This window comes from Ptiloglossa arizonensis, chromosome 8 (assembly GCF_051014685.1).
Source record: "Ptiloglossa arizonensis isolate GNS036 chromosome 8, iyPtiAriz1_principal, whole genome shotgun sequence".
Taxonomy (NCBI): Eukaryota; Metazoa; Arthropoda; class Insecta; order Hymenoptera; family Colletidae; genus Ptiloglossa; species Ptiloglossa arizonensis.
Window position 1 is genome coordinate 16,938,867 of NC_135055.1, and position 20,029 is coordinate 16,958,895.

Consider the following 20,029-nt stretch of genomic DNA (forward strand, 5'->3'; position numbering starts at 1 on the left):
AATCTCGTCGCTTACCTGGTGCTTAATTTCGGGGTTAGACCGATCATCGAATTCCCGAGATCGATAGCTTCTGACCCAGGGGATTTTTCCTTTGTGCGTGGCCCTGGGCGGAATAAATTGGCCGGATGCTCCGTCGTCTCTAATTAGGCGACTGTTTTCCCGAACATTTTTACGTAACCGCTCCGCGAGGAAACTCGAAACGTCCCTGTTTGTAAGTTCTTGGTATATAGGATCGAACACTGCTCTCGATAGTTCGAAAGTGTCGCGAGAAAATATTTTCAACTACAGTCGAGTCGATAGTGGGGGTTTGACAGTTTTTTAATCGTCGAAAATGGCAATCGAGGAGAGTTTCTAGAGACTCTGAACTCTTTGAGAAACTGTACAGATTATGATAGTTTCAATACAATGTTATCTTCGATTGGACTTGAAGTTGAGAGTCAACGAGATGGATACTTTGACAATTTTTTAAATACCAAAAATGGCAACCAATGATCTATATCGAGGACAGTTTCTAGAGATTCTAAAGACACTTTGGGTCTCTTAGTTCAGCTAGAATGATACTTTTGAACTGGACTTGGGTTTGATAGTCGAGACAGATACTTTGATCATTTTTTAAATACCAAAAATGGCAACTAATCGCCTATTCTATCGAGGACAATTTTGAATATAAATTCTTCGAGTCTCGAAGAATTGCAATAGCGTCGCGAAAAAGTTATTTTCGAACCTGTAGTTGACAGTCGTTGAATCCTTCGACAATTTCATAAACGTTAAAAATGGCTCCGAACTCCTCGAGTCTCTCAATTCCCTAACTAATATCGTCGAAACTGAACAGATCGCGACAGTTTCGCCAAAAGAGGATTCATCGAATCGATTCGCTCAACTGGTCCAGTCAGCCTCGACCTGTCCTCGACGCGCGACCTTATCCGAGCACACTGTTAACTGTAGTCAAGAGTCTAGTAATGGCTGAAACTGTGATTCCATGGTACAGTTCCAAGTAAAATTCAGCATCAATATTCTTCCTTTGAATCTCAAGTAGGGGAGGAATCTCGATAAGAGTTTTCGTTCCTTGAACTTGACCAAAGATTGCAAACTGGTAGCGAGATTGTTGGGTCAATGCACGACCTTATTCGAGCACATTGTTAACTATAATCAAAAGTCTAGTAATGGCTGAAACTGTGAATCCATGGTACAGTTCCAAGTAAAATTCAGCATCAATATTCTTCCTTTGAATCTCAAGTAGGGGAGGAATCTCGATAAGAGTTTTCGTTCCTTGAACTTGACCAAAGATTGGAAATTGGTAGCGAGATTGTTGGGTCGTAAACGGTCTCGGAACCATGCGTACAGAAGGTCGGAGCGGTGGTACACGCGCGAGCGTGCGCGTGCGTAGACGAGATAGAGAGAGCGAGAAGGAAGCGAAGAGAGGAAGGCCACGTGCCTCTGGTAGCACGCGACCAACCTAACGGTTTTAGACTCACCCCACACGCTGCTCGAAAACCAGTCCACCCCTTCTCTCGTCACCCTTGCCGGGCCGCCACCGCTGCTTCAAAACACGCCGGAGGAAACTGTTATTCTATTGGCTCGTGGATCTATCCCCCTTGTGTCTTCCCCCTTTCGATCCTCGCTATAGCCAGATTCGCCTTAACTGGCCTCGAATTCTGGCCCCAGTGACAACACTTTCGCCGCTTTTTCCTCTCGCCAACGGTCCGGGAACCTTCTCTCTACTGGTTTTCCATCCGAGTGGAAACATTTTTGGAAAATGTTTATTTTTTGATGTCTAGAAATTGCAGTAAGATGGACACCGTATTGAAGAGGATTTAGAGTTTTCGAATATACTTTGAACATTGTTCTCGAGTCTCTGATCTCGAAAGTTGTCCGATTAGTGTCTTGAGAGATCGTTGTTGGAATTGGAAATTTTCTAACATCGTTAGATAAATAATTTCTCGGTAACCAGCAGAGATGGAGGACTGAAACAGATACATTTGGAGTAGTTTTATTAAATTTCTAAATAGACGTAAGTTGTCCGCTTTGGCTCTCGTCTCGCAAATGGTCGTTTCGAATATCGGTTCGAAAATCGTGCTACGGTGTACAAAGGGTGAAATAACGCGTCACCGTGCGTCGTTTGGGCACACGGTGCTTCCGACATGGAAAATATTCGAGAGCAAATCGTTCACGGAACGAGAGGACACCGATCCATCGTGTCGTTTTCCCGATGACATCCGCCTGGACCCTTCCACGCATGAAAACGGACCCGGCAAGCATAATCGAATGATGCAAGGCCCTAATAAAATCGTAAGTCGGTTGACAGGCGGTGCACGCGGCCCGGAATAATGGGCCCGACATTCCTCCTCCCCCGTACCACGGGGGTTGCCGCGCATTGTCGTACCCTTACGTAAGAATGGCGACGAAGAAACGACGCGGAGGCAGATGCTGTTTAGACATTTTGCCGCCTTGATACACCGAGAAAACGCGCGAGACGAGGACAGAGGAGACTTAATGCGATCTTACGACGAATTCGGCCACCCCGAGACGCAGGTAAATCGAGCAGATTTCGTTGAGAACGTTTCACTTCGGTGCACGGTGGGAGGGCGGATAAAAACGTGGAGAAATATGTATAAATTTCTCACGAAGATCCTCTTTTGTATCCACGGTGGATCGTTCTCGTCGATATTGCTGACGAGTGATCGATGAAAATTAGTTTTCGTTCTGTAGTTTCGGAAATTATCTTGTATCCGGGCGATCTTTCTTTATCTGGAAATTTCTTCGTTCGATAACTATGTGAGAGTTCTCTCGTCTAGAAATATGTCGATCGAGGACTATTCTTGCCAATATTGTTGACAACATTGTTGACAAGAGTCTCAGCAAAGTTGCTAATGCAAGTCCTCGTCTTCTTGATGTAGAAATTGCTTCGTTAAACCGCTTCCTTCTACTCAAGTCTTCATCTCGAACTTTTCAATTCGTGAATTTTTTCTTCAGCAAAATCATTTTATTTCCCGTTCCTGGAAATCACTTCTACTAGATCACTATCCTTCTGAAGATACTCTCATCTGTAAATACATCGAACAAAAATTTGTTTGTCATCGAAAGTTTATTCTTACCCTCGTTGCTAAACTCTCTAATCCTTCTTCTCTAATCAATCAACCCGATACTCGATTTACAAATTTCCTCGTTCGAAGACTCTGCTTCCAAAGATTCCCCGGTCCATGAACACGACCATCGTGCCGAACTCGATCAAGAAACGTGGACGAGCCTTTCCCGCGATAAACGTCTGGATGGTCGCCGTATCCACAGGTAGAACGACGTCCACGACGTCACCGGCGTCTCGTCGTGGACACGGAGGGCCCCCGGTAATTGCGGGACCATTACTTTGTGTTACGTCCGGGAGTCCGTGTTGCGAATTACGAGATCGATCGCGGGACGAGCACGGGCCGGGACGAAGGAAAACAAGACGAACGTGCGGAGAGGAGAGTAGGGGAGAGGAGAGGAGAGAGAGAGAGAGAGAGAGAGAACGGAGGCAGGGCGAGAGCACCGAGTAAATTGAGCAAAAGGAGAGGGCCGCGATCCGTGGAGGGCCAACTCGAGGGCGGAGCTGTGGCGGCTGGGAGGGGGGTGGGGCGCAAGGGAACGAGGGATGCAACCGCGAAATCGGTCCGAGCCGTGAAAATAACGATTTCTCCTTTGTGGTGCCGTTCGTTAAACCGAGAAGAGCCGGTTTCACGAATACCATCGCGGAACGAAGAAAAAGAATCAGAGAGAGAGAGAGAGGGAGGGAGAGGAACAAGAACCGTATATTTCAGAGAGAGAGAGAGAGTGTACGATTCGTGACTCGCCGATATTTTCCCTGAAAGCCGATGGAATCGATATTTTATGTAGATCGCGAGAAAAGGGCGACGGTGCCCTTCGTCGTCGGTGGCTATTCTCGCCCGAACGAACAAAAACATCGGCTGATCCCACGCAACGGGACGAGGAGGAAAGGAAAGAATCTGAAGAAGAGAGAGAGAGTGAGAGAGTGAGAGGGGAGGGGGACAGAAAGCTTTGTTGCACGGCAGAATTCATCCAGAAAATGGAACTTCTTCGTTGGCGATTGTTGCGTCGCGGGTGGAGAAAGCTACCCGCGGCTATTCACCCGGCGCATTCCGTCGAATTAGATAGAAATATTCACGGCCCCGACGTGAATGGAGACAGCACGGACTACACCACCGTAACGTTACGTCCAAGACTCGAATCGCAAGCTATTGGATTTTAAGCACCGGGGACTCGGCGAAGTTTATTAGTGGATGAGGTTTTACAATACTTGGGGAGGTTCGCGTTGCTTTTGGGATTAAACGTTTTCGGAGATAAGTACTTTAGCGATTCGAGGGAACGGTTTTCTTAAGGAGAGATGAATATGCTTGGAGAGCGTGTACGTAAATTCATTCGTTGTAAAGTCACTACTTGGGGCAGAGTAAAAAAGTTCTATCGTGAAAAATTCTATTGCAAAAAGATAGAATATTAGAAAGACACTTTCGTAGACAAATTTTACTGTAAAAAATATAGCAACGTAGAGAAATTCTATTCTCGAATTCTACGTTTATAAAATACTAACCTAAAATAATTCCATCGTAAGAGGAACTGATACACTGACACTTCTGCTCCAGAATCTCAATAATTCTCAATAATTTTTAAATTCTAAAAAACCACTTCTAGAACGTCTCTGTACCGTCAATTTTCTCCAACTTTTCATTTCACAGAGTTGATCAAAATTTCCATACACACCCTCGTGTCCAAAATGGCGCACACTCCGTTAAGAAAGGTTTACGCGTAACCTCGAATGCTCCGAAAGTATCTTCAATTAACAGTACCGTGTACACGATTACCTAATCGATCGTAACGGTCCCATAAATCGAACTCTTCGGCCAAGACTCGTCGTCACTGGAAGTCGAAACGTCGCGGGCAAGCTCAGGTGTCCCGTTGTCCCGTTTTATCACCTGTGACGTACGTGACGCGCACGATGTTTCCCCGGATTCCGGAGTAGACGTCGTGGAAGGTCAGGTCGTCGCCCAGTTTTCCCCCGTACCTGTGAAAAAAGAAACGAGTGGCAGCCTCGTGGCCCCGTGGTCGTCTTCGTTCACGAAGAAGAGAGCTGCTACGTCCAGCTGCGGAACGGTCCCCGTTTCGCGCGTGTGTGTACGTGTGGAGCCCGATCGGCGTGGAAATGTGGGTGGGTGATGGATAGACGGTTACCGTGTCACTCGTGCAAACGTTAAACGGGCTTCAATGGCTGGAAATTGCATGGGCAGCGGCATTGTGCCCGGGCCATTCATAATGGCACCTAGCCGCGTCGGTGTATGCAGATGCGGGACAAAGAGAGGACCAGGACACGCCGTGAGATACGATCCTGTTCCGGACGACCACGTTTCTGGCCTATTTCGCAGCTGGATCGATCGAGAAGCGATTTAATTGCGAAACGATCGATTATCTCCCAAGTTACCATTTTTTACAGAAACTTTTTCCTAAGATCTCGAGAAACGTTGCAAATGGTACCTTTGAGGGATCGTGAACGCTCTCCTTTGCCTAAGCATGTTGAGAAATCTTTAGACGACTGATACTGAATTATTTCTCAAGTTACCATTTTTCATGGAAATTTTTCGGTTAGATCTCGAGACGTGGTACCGTAGATGCTACCTTTCGGGGATTGTGAACACTCTTTTCTGTCGAAGTGCGTTCAAAGTTTATTAGTTGCACAACGATGCATTAATTCAATTTGTAGAGTTACCATTTTTGGGTAGAAATTGTACAAGTTTGAGAAACTTTAGGCGTGTTAAAAAATCTTTAATCGTACAATACCAAATTATTTCTAAAGTTACCACTTTTGATAGAAGTTTCTCCAGTAAGACACTCAATAGTAGACTCTCTTATGCTAAATTTCTATATTTCAAAGCTGGGGCAGACGAGAGACTATTTAACTGATCTAAAATTGTTTCTCGAGTTACAATTTCCGATGGAAATTTTTCACAAAGACCTCCAGGCGTGAAATTGCAAACGCTACCTTCGGGGGATCGTGAACACTCTTTTCTGTCGAAGTACGTTAAAAAACCGTTGATCCGAACGATCGTCGTCATCCCTCCTCTGCGAGGTTTCATCCTCGTTCCATTAGAAGCATCACCGCGACGTCCGTTGCACTTTTTTTTTTCCTTTTTAAAAAACCGACGCGCCACCCGATTCGGCCGATTCGAGCCGAACGATGACGAGAGAGAACGCCACCGATCGCGGTGTTCGCGATAGCTGGTAGGAAAACGAGGGAGAGTGAAAAAAACGGTCGTTCGCCTTATCTGAGTTAGGTGTACGTTGGCTCGCACCTGGCGGTCTACGATAAACGTTGCTTCTCGTACGGGACGTTTCTCAAGTATGTGTACTTATACACGTGTGCAACGAAAAAGGGTGGAAAAATAGGAACCGATGGAATTCACCCCAAAAAATCCTTTCTCCCCTCCCTCTGCTCTTCTTGGTCCTGGTGAGGCTCCAGGGTGAGCTTCTCACGGACCGAGGAAAAAAAGAGCGTAATTTTCGTTGAAAAGAGGGGAACGACGATGCAAATTCGGGGGAAAAAAAAGGGAAAAAACCGTGTGCTAGTGCGCGGGGTACCTGCTTTTTCGTTCGCGTATCGAGGGGTGAAAGCCACCGGGTGTAATCGGCCGCCTAAAGAACGAAGGATGGCGCAACTGAAATTTTATAGAGACTTTCAGCGATGGCGATTCGTCGCTGTCTGAGGCTGTTCTACCTGACCTGTCCTGTGTCTCTCTCTCGTTCCGTTTCTCTCTCTTTCTCTCTCTCTCTGGCTGCTTTTTTTCCATCGTTTTTACGGGGGAATCCACGTCAGGTACGAAGGGGAGGCACAGATGCGGAGGAGCGAGAATCGGGGCGAAGCAGGACCCCGTGAACGTTGCGTCGAATTCACAGGATTCACAGGATTTTGAAAAAATTTTTTTCCAAGCGTCCCAAAGGGCACGACGATCGTCCCACAGCAGCCCCACCTGCGACTCGGCCCTTTTTACCAGCGTTTTCGCGACCGTTTATCTCCGTTACCCGCTTTTCCAACGACGGAGAGACTCGATGGGAAAAAGTTCTGAGCATGTGTCCAAGTGGCCAAGGGACTCTTTCTTCGTCGCGTTGGTTCACTGACCCTTGCCCGTTCTCGCGACCTTTGCGGTCTTCGACTGCTCGATATAGGTGCGAAAATTCACCTCGATGAGAACGAGGTACTATCGAAACCGATCGAAACTGTACGGAAGGATTTCGAACGGTTTCGAGGAGAGTATTGCTGATTTTTTATTGGTTCTTGCGGTATGTGTGCTCATTGAGGTGTTTTCGAAACTTGTGATTTGAGTTTATATTGTTTTGTATTGTTGTATCGTTACATCGGTGGTTATTCAAGATTAGATTTCTAATTTACTTGTTCGATTCGTCGATTAGCTTCAAATACAGTTTGACGAATTTATCGAAAGTAGTGTGCTCGATAGTAGGAAGAAGTAGTAGATGCTATTCGATCTTGCAACTATGTTATTAAATAGTGAGAGAGTTCTAGAGACCAAGGAAATGGAAAAAGAGAATCAATATTGTTTCTCTTATTTTATTTGTCTCAATAATTGAATTCGTACAAAAATAATAACCCACAAAACAATATATACTACTAACTAATCCTAAAATACAATCCTCTACGAAGTCTTGAACATTTACACAGAGCCAAGCAAGAATCTCCAATTATTCTTCTCATTTTTCACAAACAAACTATTGATTGGATCACAATATCCGTGCTTACTTTTTTAACGAAACAATGAAAAACCTTCCTCGCATCTAACTGCTCTGTAAACGTTTCTCGTCTCCAAACAACACTCCAAAGCCAAGATCGAAACTCTAAATGTTTCAAACCTTCGAAAACTTGAACTTCGTCAACCTAATAAAAAAAACGCAACAATCGCTACGTAATTGGTACCCTACGAAGTAAAAAAAAAAAATCTTCAAATCCAATCTGTACCAATATCGACGATCCTCGAATATTCGCGCGCGCCATGCCGCAAATCCCCCGTAAAAAAAAAATGGCTCTCCCGCCCCGGCGTATCGAAGTAATTATTATTAAAAACCGTTATGGCCCGTGCTTGAATGGCGAACGTCGGGCGCGTAAGCTCGTTTTCTCGAACCGAACGAATCGGTTCCGTGCCATTATCCCCCGTACCCCTTTTTCCAAAGAGAAGGGGGTTGGAGGGGGGTAGGTGGGGCGCGCAGCGCACGCAAAAGACGAAGGAAAGGGGTGGCGAGGGAGGCCAGTCATAAGATACGATGATGGATGCACGAAGGGTTGTTTCGCGGCCCTGGCGAGAGAGGGGCGCGCGCGAAGGGCCAAAGGGTTCGAAACGCCAATCGGGCGCGAACTTGGATCGCCCGCGACCAATCCACGAGGGCCTACCGGCCGCGCGGCCCATGGTGGGGGAAAACGAGGCGGCTCGTCCTTAGGGGCACAATTTCGTTGCGTCATTCCGACATTCGTTCTGTATCGGTCTTTCGACGAGGATCGGTGGTTCCGCGCGACCTTCCACATCGCAGAGTGTGTTTGCCCCTCGAAGCCTGCTCCCGTTTCGAGCACTCGACACGAGGAGCGCGCGTACCTTAATTATTCGCTGGAATCGTCTCGAACGCGACGGATCCTCCGTGCATTAATTTCTCAACAGTGAATTAAATTCTCCGCGTGACATTTTTATCAACGATTAGTGAATTACATTAATTATCTCGCAAGATATTTTTCTTTCAACAACGAGCGAATTCATTCCTGCCGCAGAATTTCCATTTCGTTTTAACGAGTGATTCGATCGTTTCTCGGGATTTGTTTCTTCTCGCGTAATTTCGTCTTCGTTTCGAAAACTTGTGAATCAATCGTCCCGCGTGGTTTTTCGCTTAATTTTCTTCGACTACGCGTAAATAAAACGAAAACGTGTACAGAGTGAGGGCTAGTTTTCGCGATGCGAGACGAGATGGTCACAAAGCATCGAGTGATCGATCCTCGAGGGTAGTTACCATCTCGGGTGGAACGATCGCGTTGTATCTTGGAAACCGCCTCGATGTGACCACGAGCGACGGGGGATCCTCGCGAACACACGAGGGCTAAAGATGGTCTTCCTCGAGGACCCGAGGATGATTTTTGCGGATATGCGCCTCCATGCGACCAGCACCCCGACCTCCACCCCGACGCGTTACCATCATCATCGTCAGAAATACAGGCCTCAGAATAACAATGATTGTACGGGTCGCTGGCGCGCGCGTTACCGCGAGCACAGACTCCGAGAGCGATTTTACATCGATCCGGAGCGTGATCCTCGCGAATTCAGGAAACGGCGGTGGTCTGAAAGGTTCGTTTTTTTTTTTCGAAATTTTGCAGACGCGGATCTCCATGGCGAGGTGGATGATCCGGAGCTCATCGATGACGATATCGCCAGTCTTATCGAGGATGCCACCGAGGCGAACCCCGACCATGACTCCATGGACTCGGACAGGGAAGCCCTCAATCTGGTTAGTGAACCTTCAGTTTTTTTTTTTAACACCGACCCTCCAAAGCGGTCTTCTATGAGAAACATACCAACACGAATACCACTCGAATCTAATCATTTTTTCTTTATATTCCCTTATTTTCTATACGATGTGCATTAGCATTCATGTAAGAGATCAGGTTTGCAATAGTATCCATGTAGTGTGCTAAGTTTGCAATAGTGTTCATACGATGTACTAGGTTTGTAGCAGTATTCATGCGATGTGCTAGGTTTGCAGAAGTATTCATGCGAAGTGCTAGTTTTACGTTAGTATCCATGTGACAAACTAGGTTTGCATTAGTATCTATGTGACAAATTAGGCTTGCATTAGTATCCATGTGACAAATTATGATTGCATTAGTATCCATCTGACAAATTAGGCTTGCATTAGTATCTATGTGACAAATTAGGCTTGCATTAGTATCCATGTGACAAATTATGATTGCATTAGTATCCATGTGACAAATTAGGCTTGCATTAGTATCCATGTGACAAATTAGGCTTGCATTAGTATCCATCTGACAAATTAGGCTTGCATTAGTATCCATGTGACAAATTATGCTTGCATTAGTATCCATATGATAAATTAGGTTTGCATTAGTATCCATGTGACGAACTAGGCTTGCATTAGTATCCATGTGACAAACTACGTTTACATTAGTATCCACGTGACAGATTAGGTTTGCATTAGTAATCATGGATTACCCTTGTTCCTGAGAACACAATATTACGCGTATTATTTCCTGTATAAAACAAACGCGCAGTCGATCAGTCTTCATCTTTTGCTACTAGAAAGTGTCTAATAATATTCGAGACTGAGACTTCCGGTGGAATTTCCACCCCAATCTCCTTACGGGGTTCGATCTTTTTTTTTCCTTTTTTACAATCGATCTTGAAAGATAGGAAAAGCACCGCTGTTCAATATTTGGCAAATAAATAAAGGAAGCCACTAGCGAGATGAACGACAGGAAGGGACGGGGGAGGGGTGTGGGGTTTTATAAAACACAAAAGCATAGGATGGACCGTAGTGACCAATATCCTGACCTGGCCGAGTGTAAACACGGCTTTGTTCGGCGTCGTTTACTCTGTAATATTAGGGAGGGTGGCTCTTTGCGTGGTTCCTACGATTCTTGGTGTTTCAAGTCCCACGTTACAGCGTGACGTTCGCGTCCCGAATTCTATGGAGATCGAATTTTTTTCCGTCGAATCCCTGCGAAAGAAATCTCTGCGCGTTTAGAAAAGTCTCCGAGACCCACCGTAGCGGTAGATCGATCACAATCCCTCCGATAGAGACGATACACGTGTACAATACTTTTGGAAAAATTTCCAGCTCGAAGTAACGCATCGACGACGACTATAACTAAATTAATTGTAGAATGTCGGTATCAATTTATATTTTCTTCGAATTACATTCTTCGATAGTGGAGTCATCGTATTTCTAATCTAAAGTGAAAAGAAGTTACTCGGTTCGCCCAGAGTTTCTCAGTTCCACTGAGAATATTGAATAGGACCATTGAATCGTTCTTTTAATTCAAAGTATTCGTTTTGAAGTTCCTACAATCGTTATTAGAGATTTATAAAAAGATTTTATCAACACCTTCGAAGAGACTGGTACAAGCACATTTTCTTCCTAAATAATTTTTCCCATTTCGAACAAAGTAATTTACCCTGAAGAGGTTAAAACAGGAAGTGCAGTTGCACCGGTGCATCTGTTAAAGAAACTACAATAGGATGATACACCTTGCACATTTCCTACGTTCGCTCACAAGCGGAGAGCTATAATTATCGTTTCCAATTTTTACACACTCTCAGGTATACACATTGTACCGACAATGAATGGTATCATGGCGCGTAAATACGGTACACTCTATCCTGGCTCGCAACTATCCACATTGTAAATATTTTCGGTCAACTACGTCGATTCATTTTCAATTTCTCGATCGAGTTAACCTTCCAATATACATAGCTGTCAGAACCACGATTTATTGATTTTTCATTTACCTTCTTATTAAGTTCTAACAATGTCTTTCTCACTTACCGTTGCATTTATAATACTACATTTATACTTACATTTATACGTGTGTCTCTCAATTTTAAATACTTATTGCAACGAGTGTAATTCTTTCACTGTAACTCTCATTACTCTGATTCTAATTCTTATCGTAATTCTTTCAAAGTTTCACACGCAACCTTTGTAAAGCAAAAACGTGCATTTCAGGGTCGACCGTTGAGCAACAATTTCGTAATTGAAAATGTTCGACAGGTCACGGACGTGTCGCATCGCAACAGCAGCAGCGGCACCAGCGGTAGTGCTTCGTCGCCTAGTTCCGGGGTGAGTAGCCAGATAACCGGGAGCCACCAGCAACAGCAACACACGGCCGGTCAGCAGAACAGCAACAACTCCCAGGCGGCTCTAACCGCTCAATTGGTCGGGCAACAGTTGCTGATGCACAGCTCGCTGGGTGCTCTGGGCGCGCAGGAGATCCAGGCGCTCGCCTCGTCGCTTCAGCAACAGCAACAGTCGCTCCAGCAACAGTTGCAGCAATTCGCGATGTTCCAGCAGGCCAATCCCGCGGCGGCGGGCCAGCTACCCGCGCAGGCGCAGTTCTTCCTGCAGAATCAGGTTCGTGGAACACGCGCGACAATATTCGTACACCGCTCGAACCTGGGAGGGGGTTCTGTTGCTGGCAGCGATTCAGAAACGAAGGGAACTTCGGTCTCGATCTCGCGATCGGTATTGATAGAGCACGGTTCTCGAAAGTACACTTTCCAACGCTTTCGAACACTTTATACAATTTTGAATTATCGTCGTGAGCGATAAAAATCATCAGGGCAAATTTGGACATCGAGATTGCGGTTTGTAGTCTCGCGACCAGTTGATCTACGGCTCTTAGAAGTACGCGGTACCGTGTATCTTTTAATTAGAGACTACCCAAGAGTTTCCATTTTCAAAGATTAAATATTGATCTAGGATCGAGTGAAGAATTTCGGAAAGAATTGATCCACTTCTTGGTACGAATTTCTCAGTTCGAAGAATCTTATATAGTCGTACTTGAAATCACGTATTTTTTCGCTTATAAATAACCCAAGAAATAAATTCTGCTTTGAAAGGACAAAATTCATGGTTAACTCGCGCGGAGAGCTTCGGAAAATATTGGTCCACCTTCGGTACGAATAATCTTGAACTCGGGAACTACGCCGTATTATTTTTCACTTAGAAACAATCTAAACAATAATTTCGATTTCGAAGGATAAAATATTGATCGATCAACGCAAGTGGAGACAAATTTCCCCGTGAATCGGTGTCCGTAATATCATCGATCCCGTGCCACCGAAGAACGCTCGTTTCGCTTCCATCGTGGTCACAATCGAACGCAAGGAGACGACGTAAACGCAAAAGTTCTCCGGTTTAAACAATGGTTCCGCGAGTGGAACTCCCAGCGACAGAATCCCCTCCCTCCCCTTCGCCCCCGTAACTCGCGAAAGTCTGTCCAGACTCGGACGCTTTCCGTATCGCTCGCAAAGGAATTACTCCGACAGCGCGAACAAACGCTCCCCGTGCACTCGAATTCCCGCCATTGTCCTCCCTGGCACCCGGGCACTCCGTCGAATTACCCACTCGATACGAATTCGATTCGAGTTGCGAGCGGGGGACGCGAGGCGTTTCGGTAGGGAGGTTCGAGGATCAACGAGAATCCAAAGACGACGTACCTCCTGGTATCTGATCGGACAGCCCCGAAAGAAGTAGACGTCTCATTCTTCGAAGACGGTTCGCTCGATTTGACGCCGAGATAGCTACCGAGGTGATGTCACAAAGGGGCCAGAGGGGGGGCCTTTCGTCCTCGCGTCGACGTGTCCTAGGAAAATCTGCTACCGGTAGAACGATAAGGACCACCATCGTCAGTTTCTCGAAAAACTCACGGGTTCTGATTCTATGAATCGTTACGGGCCCCGAAGAGTCGAGATATTACGATTTGTAAGGCCCCGCGGATACGAGAAATCTCTGTGCAACTTCGCAACGCGTTTTGCAACCTGTTCGTCGTTGCAACTCGGCGTACAATTTTTAATGCGTAGAATTTTCGGGTCTGTGGGCCCCTGAAAATTGAAACATTACGATTTGTAAGGCCCTGTAAATGTACAACGATATTTTCTAAATTTTTGTACAACTTTACAGTGTATTCTACAGCTCTGTCTTGATACTATTCTCAGTACGTTAAATCTTTGCCACTATGAGTCCCCAAAAACCGAAACATCGCGATTCATAAGGCCCCGCAGACACAGCCATTCTGTTTCCAAATTTTCCTGCAACTCTATTCCACAATCTCTTCATCGTTTCGATTCACGAGTTTTACTACGTTAAATTATTGAGTCTACGGGCCCCGATGGATCTCCGAAACGCGGATATCCATCGCGACGTAAAAAAGGGGCCCTTTCACGTAATCTTCCGAGCGTTTTGTTCCCGCGAGATCGAAACGGAAAATTTCGATTCACGATATATCCGGGGGGAATGAAAAACGATCCTCCTTCCTGGATACGATTCCAGGTCCCCCGTACCCCCCTCCTACAGCTTTCACCGGCCCAAAGGCTGAATGGGGACCGGGGCCTGCGCGTTTACGAAAAAGTTTCAATAGATTCCGTCGCGCGGAGCGCGTGCATCGTCGCGTAACCTTCTGGAAAAACTAACAAAACGACTTCGAACTTGAGCAGATTTAATGGCTGGGCCCTACCCCCTCCACGTCTGTCCCCGGGTACGCGCACGTATCTGGGAGCATCGAGGTCTTCCGTGTCTCCCTTTGAAAGGTGCAGGCGGAGGATTCTCGGGGGGCCCCTTCGGCACCTTGCCACGGGGCGCCTTTTGTTCCCTCACACGTGGCCGAGCTGTTTCTTTTTTTTTTTTTTCTTCCCTTCCTGTATCTCCCCCTCTGGCCTCCCCCCACCTCTTCTCGGTTTCTCGAGCTTTTTCTTCGGCGTTCGAGGCGCACCCTCTTCGGTTTCTTTGGAAACGGTTCACCGAAGGGATTAGGGCACACGACCTACCTCGATCGTACAACCCTTTCACGAGTGAGTCGCAACCTGCCCCCCTCTCCTCTCTCTGAACCCTTTTCGAAATGTTACACGCGCGTGTGGCGTAAGAGCGTCTCTGAGGTCTGCCGTAACAGATATTTAATTTCGTGGCAGCGACGTCGAGTCGACACGCGACCGTGATGTCTCAAGTTTGAAAAGGTTTGAAGGGGTGTTTTCGTAGGAAGTAAAAACTGCTGAGAATTTTTTCAACGAAAGTGTTCTCGGTAGAGAAATTTCTAACATTCGCACCTTTTCTATAGTCTATAGTTTTAATTAGGAAATGATATTTGTATTATGAGTTTCTTCCGTGCGATTCGAATAATTGGTATCTTCGATAAAGTAACTTCGTACAGTTTAGAAGTGTTTTTATTGTAATAACGATGGGCTGATTTTATTCGAGATTTCCATTTTTCGTAATAATTGCAATCGACGGAATTTATACCGGTGGTTGCACAAAAAGTGGACGCAGATTCTGCGATTACTCGTGCATACGGAAGCAGTGAAAATATTCAAGCAATCGTTCCTCCTAGGTAACTTTGTTCACAAGCTACAAGTACTTCAACATTGCGTTCTCTTCTTTGTAAAGAGTACCGTTAGAAATTATCTGTTAGCTACCGTTCTCATCGATAGAACGTATTGTAAATTCATCGAATACATTTCAATCGGTCGTTCGTAGTTAATAAATTCACCCCCGTGGGATAGATTAACTATTGTTCGCAAGTAAAGATAGCGTTGAAATATCAATCTTTTGCATCCGAGGGACAATTCTCGAAACTGAAAGACTCGAGAAGAACGAATAAAAAATATCCTAATGAAAAATTCAATACGTTATCTCACTCTTGTTTAAAAAATCTCGTGAAGTCTTCCGTAGACAAAAAAATAAATTTATACATCGGTCTTCTACGTCTTGAAAACTCAAAATTAACTCCCACTTCGATGAAACACCCTGTATAGCAGTTGGTATAACATCGGCGTGATTTATTTCCACGGAGGTGTCACTTTCACTTGAATTTCGCGAAATCGGGGAACACCGCGCTCGAAATGCAGGAAACAATAATAAAAGAAAAAGACGGCCACGCTTTCTGATTTTTCTGCTTTAAATCGCTTGAATGGGGAAGGGTGCACAGGTGATTCATAATTCTTCGGAACCTGTCGCGGCACGTGGCCGTATTCAAAGCAACCCCGCACTGGGTGTCTTCGTGGCTGAACAATAAGCATAAACAAGTTTCTCGTGGTCCCGAGAACGACACGCGACCCGTCTCGGGGAAGAAACCCTTTTGCTCCCCGGGCGTTGCGTTTTACACGGTGCCCCTTATTCTCCTAATCGAGCATCTGGTTAAGAAAAGGGTGAAGATAATCGATCGATCGAGAGCGCCCCTCGAGCGACTCTTACCTGTCCACGGGCGCAACACGTGTCACTTTTTGATCGTTGACTCCAGGAATGATGAATCTCTCTATACCCCATTGGGTGTAGAGGCGTTTCGAATCGTCAGGTTCGAAACGTAGCGACAGAGATCTCGAGATACCCTGAACGGAGTCACGGTTGTGTTTCAAAGTACCTGGTAGCACGTTACATCGCGTGAACTGTAATTAGTTTGGAAATCCTCGAGACTAACGTGATCCAGATTCTCACTGTTCATACTAACGAAATTCTTGAAGGCTTTCATGGTCCAGATTCTAGCAGTTAACACTATTCGAGGTTCTCAGCTGCCATGTCCTTTCTATTTAGACTTTATAGAGGTGCTGCAGCTATCCTCTTTGAGAAGACACGTCACTGAACGTTCTGAGAATCCCTGATCGACTCCTCAGAGACTCTATGAATCAACAGTGTCACGATTGCGTTCGAAAGTACCTGGTAGCAAATTAAATAGTGCGAACTTGCGACTAATCCCGAAATCCTCGAGGTATCCACGATCCATATTCTCGAGACTCGTAGCTGTCACGTCCTTTCGATCTAGACGTTTCATAGGCTCTGTAGCTAGCCTCTTTGAGAACACCAAATCCTCACCACTGACGAAGATACGTCTTTAGAATCCTCAGTGGTTGGTCGACATCTCCAGAAATACAATTGTCGAATCGTTACACATGTAACGTCTGTTAATGCAATATTTGAGAATACCTGAATTTCCCATCCGCATGAACAGAGCCTCCACCGCCGAGGTACGAAGCTGCAACGCCTGGCGAAACGTCAGAAACCTCGAACAGTATGAGCTATAGTTGTAAAAAAAAAAAAAAAAATGAACCAAGACCGTTGTCAACGTATCAATGGTCGTGAACGTCTTGCAGGGGCTGTTGCAGAGCGGTGGCTACGCCTCAAGACCCAGTCATCCGCGCTCACAGTCCATGCAGGTACTGTCCAACGATAGGCCATTGCTTATCCTCCAGTTGCGTTACGTCTGAGCATGAACATGAATGTTACTTTTTTTTTTCTTCCGTCTAAGAAATCTCAGACGTTTCGATCCAACGATCAATTGGGTAATGAACGTTCCATCGTTGACCACATGAATGGTTTCTCTGTTGTCAGGTGCAGCAGGCAGTGGCGGTGGCGCAGGCAGCCCAGCAACTGCAAGCTCTGCAAAAGCAGCAGGCTCTCCAGGGTGGTGGAGGCCTGGTTGGTCGAAGTTTGGCGCAACAAAGATCACCACCACCACCTGGCACACCGCCAGCGGTGAAGCAACCGCCGACCAGATTGGAACCCTCGCCGGAGGAGACGACAGACCTAGAGGAACTCGAGCAGTTCGCCAAGACGTTCAAACAGAGGCGGATCAAGCTCGGTTTCACTCAGGGGGACGTTGGACTCGCCATGGGGAAACTTTACGGCAACGACTTCTCCCAGACGACGATCTCCAGGTAGGTGACTCGTTCGAAGGTAATCGGATGAACGATGACGATTCCCATTGACGTTCATCGGACACGGTTTTAAGGTTTTCACCTTTCTCGGTTCACCAGGTTCGAAGCGCTGAACCTTTCCTTCAAGAACATGTGCAAACTGAAGCCCCTCCTGCAGAAATGGCTGGAGGACGCTGATAACTCACTGAATAACCCGAATTCCCTTTCAAACCCACTCACCACACCGGAAGCCATCGGTAGGCGGCGGAAGAAGAGGACCTCGATAGAGACCAGCGTGAGGGTGGCGTTGGAGAAGGCGTTCGTACAAAACCCGAAACCCACTTCGGAGGAGATCACCATATTGGCCGACAGCCTGGCGATGGAGAAGGAAGTCGTTCGGGTCTGGTTTTGCAATAGGTGAGCTTCAAATCGCCGCACTTGCGACCCACCCTCCTCTTGGCTTGCCCAGCTTTCTGTTCCCTCGGGATAGCAAAGCTCGGAAGCGTCGGGTTGCTCCCGCGAGTCTGCTGACGTTCCAGGGATCGAGCTGTCTTTGAAAAATTACCAGTCAGTAATCTCTACTGTTTCAGAGTCTTGCGCAGAAAGTTTCAGAACCGAGTTCGCAACGAATGAAACTCGAGAGAGGGTAACCTTGTTCCTCCTTGATTTTCCATATAGTTTTTTGTTGTAATTCTATCTAAGAAAAATCCCAATGTTAAGAAAACTCTGTTCCTCTACTCGACTCTGTCGTTGAACGAAAAATAAAAACGCAGCCAATCGCGGGACAACCCGATCCACCCGCTTCAATCGCATCGAACTTAACGATACAAGTTTTCATCCAAAAACTTAACGAAGGCGGTTTTCCTCTTGCAGACGGCAGAAGGAGAAGAGGATCAATCCGCCAACAGCAGCGATGGGTAGCCCGACGATGGCGTCCCCGGCGCCATCGATGTTCGCATCCCTGGCCAGCTCGATGTCGGGTAGTCCTTTGGCCCTGACGACGCATTCCTCCGGCATGGGACACCCTCATCCTCATCCGGCGCCCCTAGGATCACCGTTACCCCTAGCCCTGGTAGCCTCAGCGGGTGGCAACTATCACCCACTGAGCGGCAAGTCCCACGAGTGACACCAGCAGCCGACCCATCCGGGGGAGGCACTATTTCATCAGCATCATCACCAGCAACCGCATCAGCAGCAACAGCAGCGACGTTTGTGCAATCTACCTGAGTTCTATCACTAATCCCGGCCAGGTGGTTGTCCGTCAGAGACGACGTCACTTGGGTATCGATAGCGTTCACAATTCGGGCGGACACAGGACCCTTTCGCAAGCCGCCGAATGGAATTTGGCGACGAAAAAGAAAAAAAAAAAGGAAAAACCACTGACGAACATGGACGATCGTCACGGAACAGGGGTAAAGCAATAGTCAGCTTTCGGGAAGTGGACGACAACGACACCGTGACCTGATCAGGCACGATACGAAAACATATCCTGGCGAACGCAGACAGTTTCGCCACGAAAGGACACAACGAGGTGGCAAGGACGAGAAACACACACCTACGATCTGGGTGCAACCATCTCTCGAAGAGTATACGAAAAGCAGCGTCGAAGAGTGATCGTCGAGGGGACGCGGAACGTCGACGAAAGACTTTTTTAGACAATTCGCTTGTTTCGATTTAGGAAATTTCGGTATCGCGAACCGCCTCATAGACGCCTGACTCATCGACCATCCATCCCCTGACAGTACGCACGGGGGTGTTCCCACACGGTTTTTTATTTCTTTTTTTTTTCGTTCTCAGTATTACGTCGACGCGAGCGGATCGTTGTTGCTCGCGAGTTACACGTATCGTCGAACGGAAGTTTCCAAAGTCGGGTCTCCATTTTTTTCCCTCGTTGGCGTTTCGAGTTCTCCACCGATCGTTAAAAGCTGCTCCGCTAAATTAACGGGCAAAAAAATTGCTAACAAGATCGTCGGCAGACCGAAAGAGACTCGCGGGCTATTTGAATTACATGAGGAACGCATCGAGGCGCGCAGCGGCTCGCCGTCCTTGTTATTATAATTGTTGCCGCAATTATAATCGTTTGCGACGAACGAGCCTGTTAACCTCGTCGATTATTGTTTTACGAGGCTCATAAATATTGTTATCCCGGAGCGAAGTTCGGAAACGTACGGTGGGGCATAGTTCCTCGCGATGGATCGAACTTCGATACGAATTTTCGAGAGACGAAAGGAGGACTTTGAAAACGTTCGTTCTTTTGTTCGTTCGTTCGTTCGTTCTCGCGATGCTGGTTGCGTTTGTACACCGTTCTTCTATGAGACGCAATTAACGACACGAATGCAGCCGGCCACGATCCGCCATAACGGCCCTTAATCGGCTTCACCGAGTTATCATTTGAATTATCATGAAATATTTATCGTGAGGGGAACCGTTCGACGATACGCGTGTAATTATCGACTGGTTTCCCTCCCCTCGTCCTGGTTTCGTTTTCTTTCTCCCCCCTCCCCCCACAATCATCCCCCCCGTTGAACGAATTTATCGGCCGCGTGCAAAAGTTTCAAATGGGTCTTCGCACGACCGAGGAG

At 46.6% G+C, this 20,029-nt stretch overlaps 1 protein-coding gene across 1 annotated transcript in view; it reads left to right on the forward strand.

The window, feature by feature from the left end:
- LOC143150106 (uncharacterized) overlaps positions 1-18,573 on the forward strand; it is a 220,882-nt gene extending 202,309 nt beyond the window's left edge. The window contains exons 5-10 of the mRNA XM_076318149.1: positions 9,407-9,537; positions 11,818-12,177; positions 16,905-16,967; positions 17,143-17,468; positions 17,568-17,864; positions 18,321-18,573. Coding sequence (XP_076174264.1) covers positions 9,407-9,537; positions 11,818-12,177; positions 16,905-16,967; positions 17,143-17,468; positions 17,568-17,864; positions 18,321-18,573 — 1,430 coding nt within the window. The remainder of the gene's footprint in view (positions 1-9,406; positions 9,538-11,817; positions 12,178-16,904; positions 16,968-17,142; positions 17,469-17,567; positions 17,865-18,320) is intronic.
- The last annotated feature ends 1,456 nt before the right edge of the window (positions 18,574-20,029 follow it).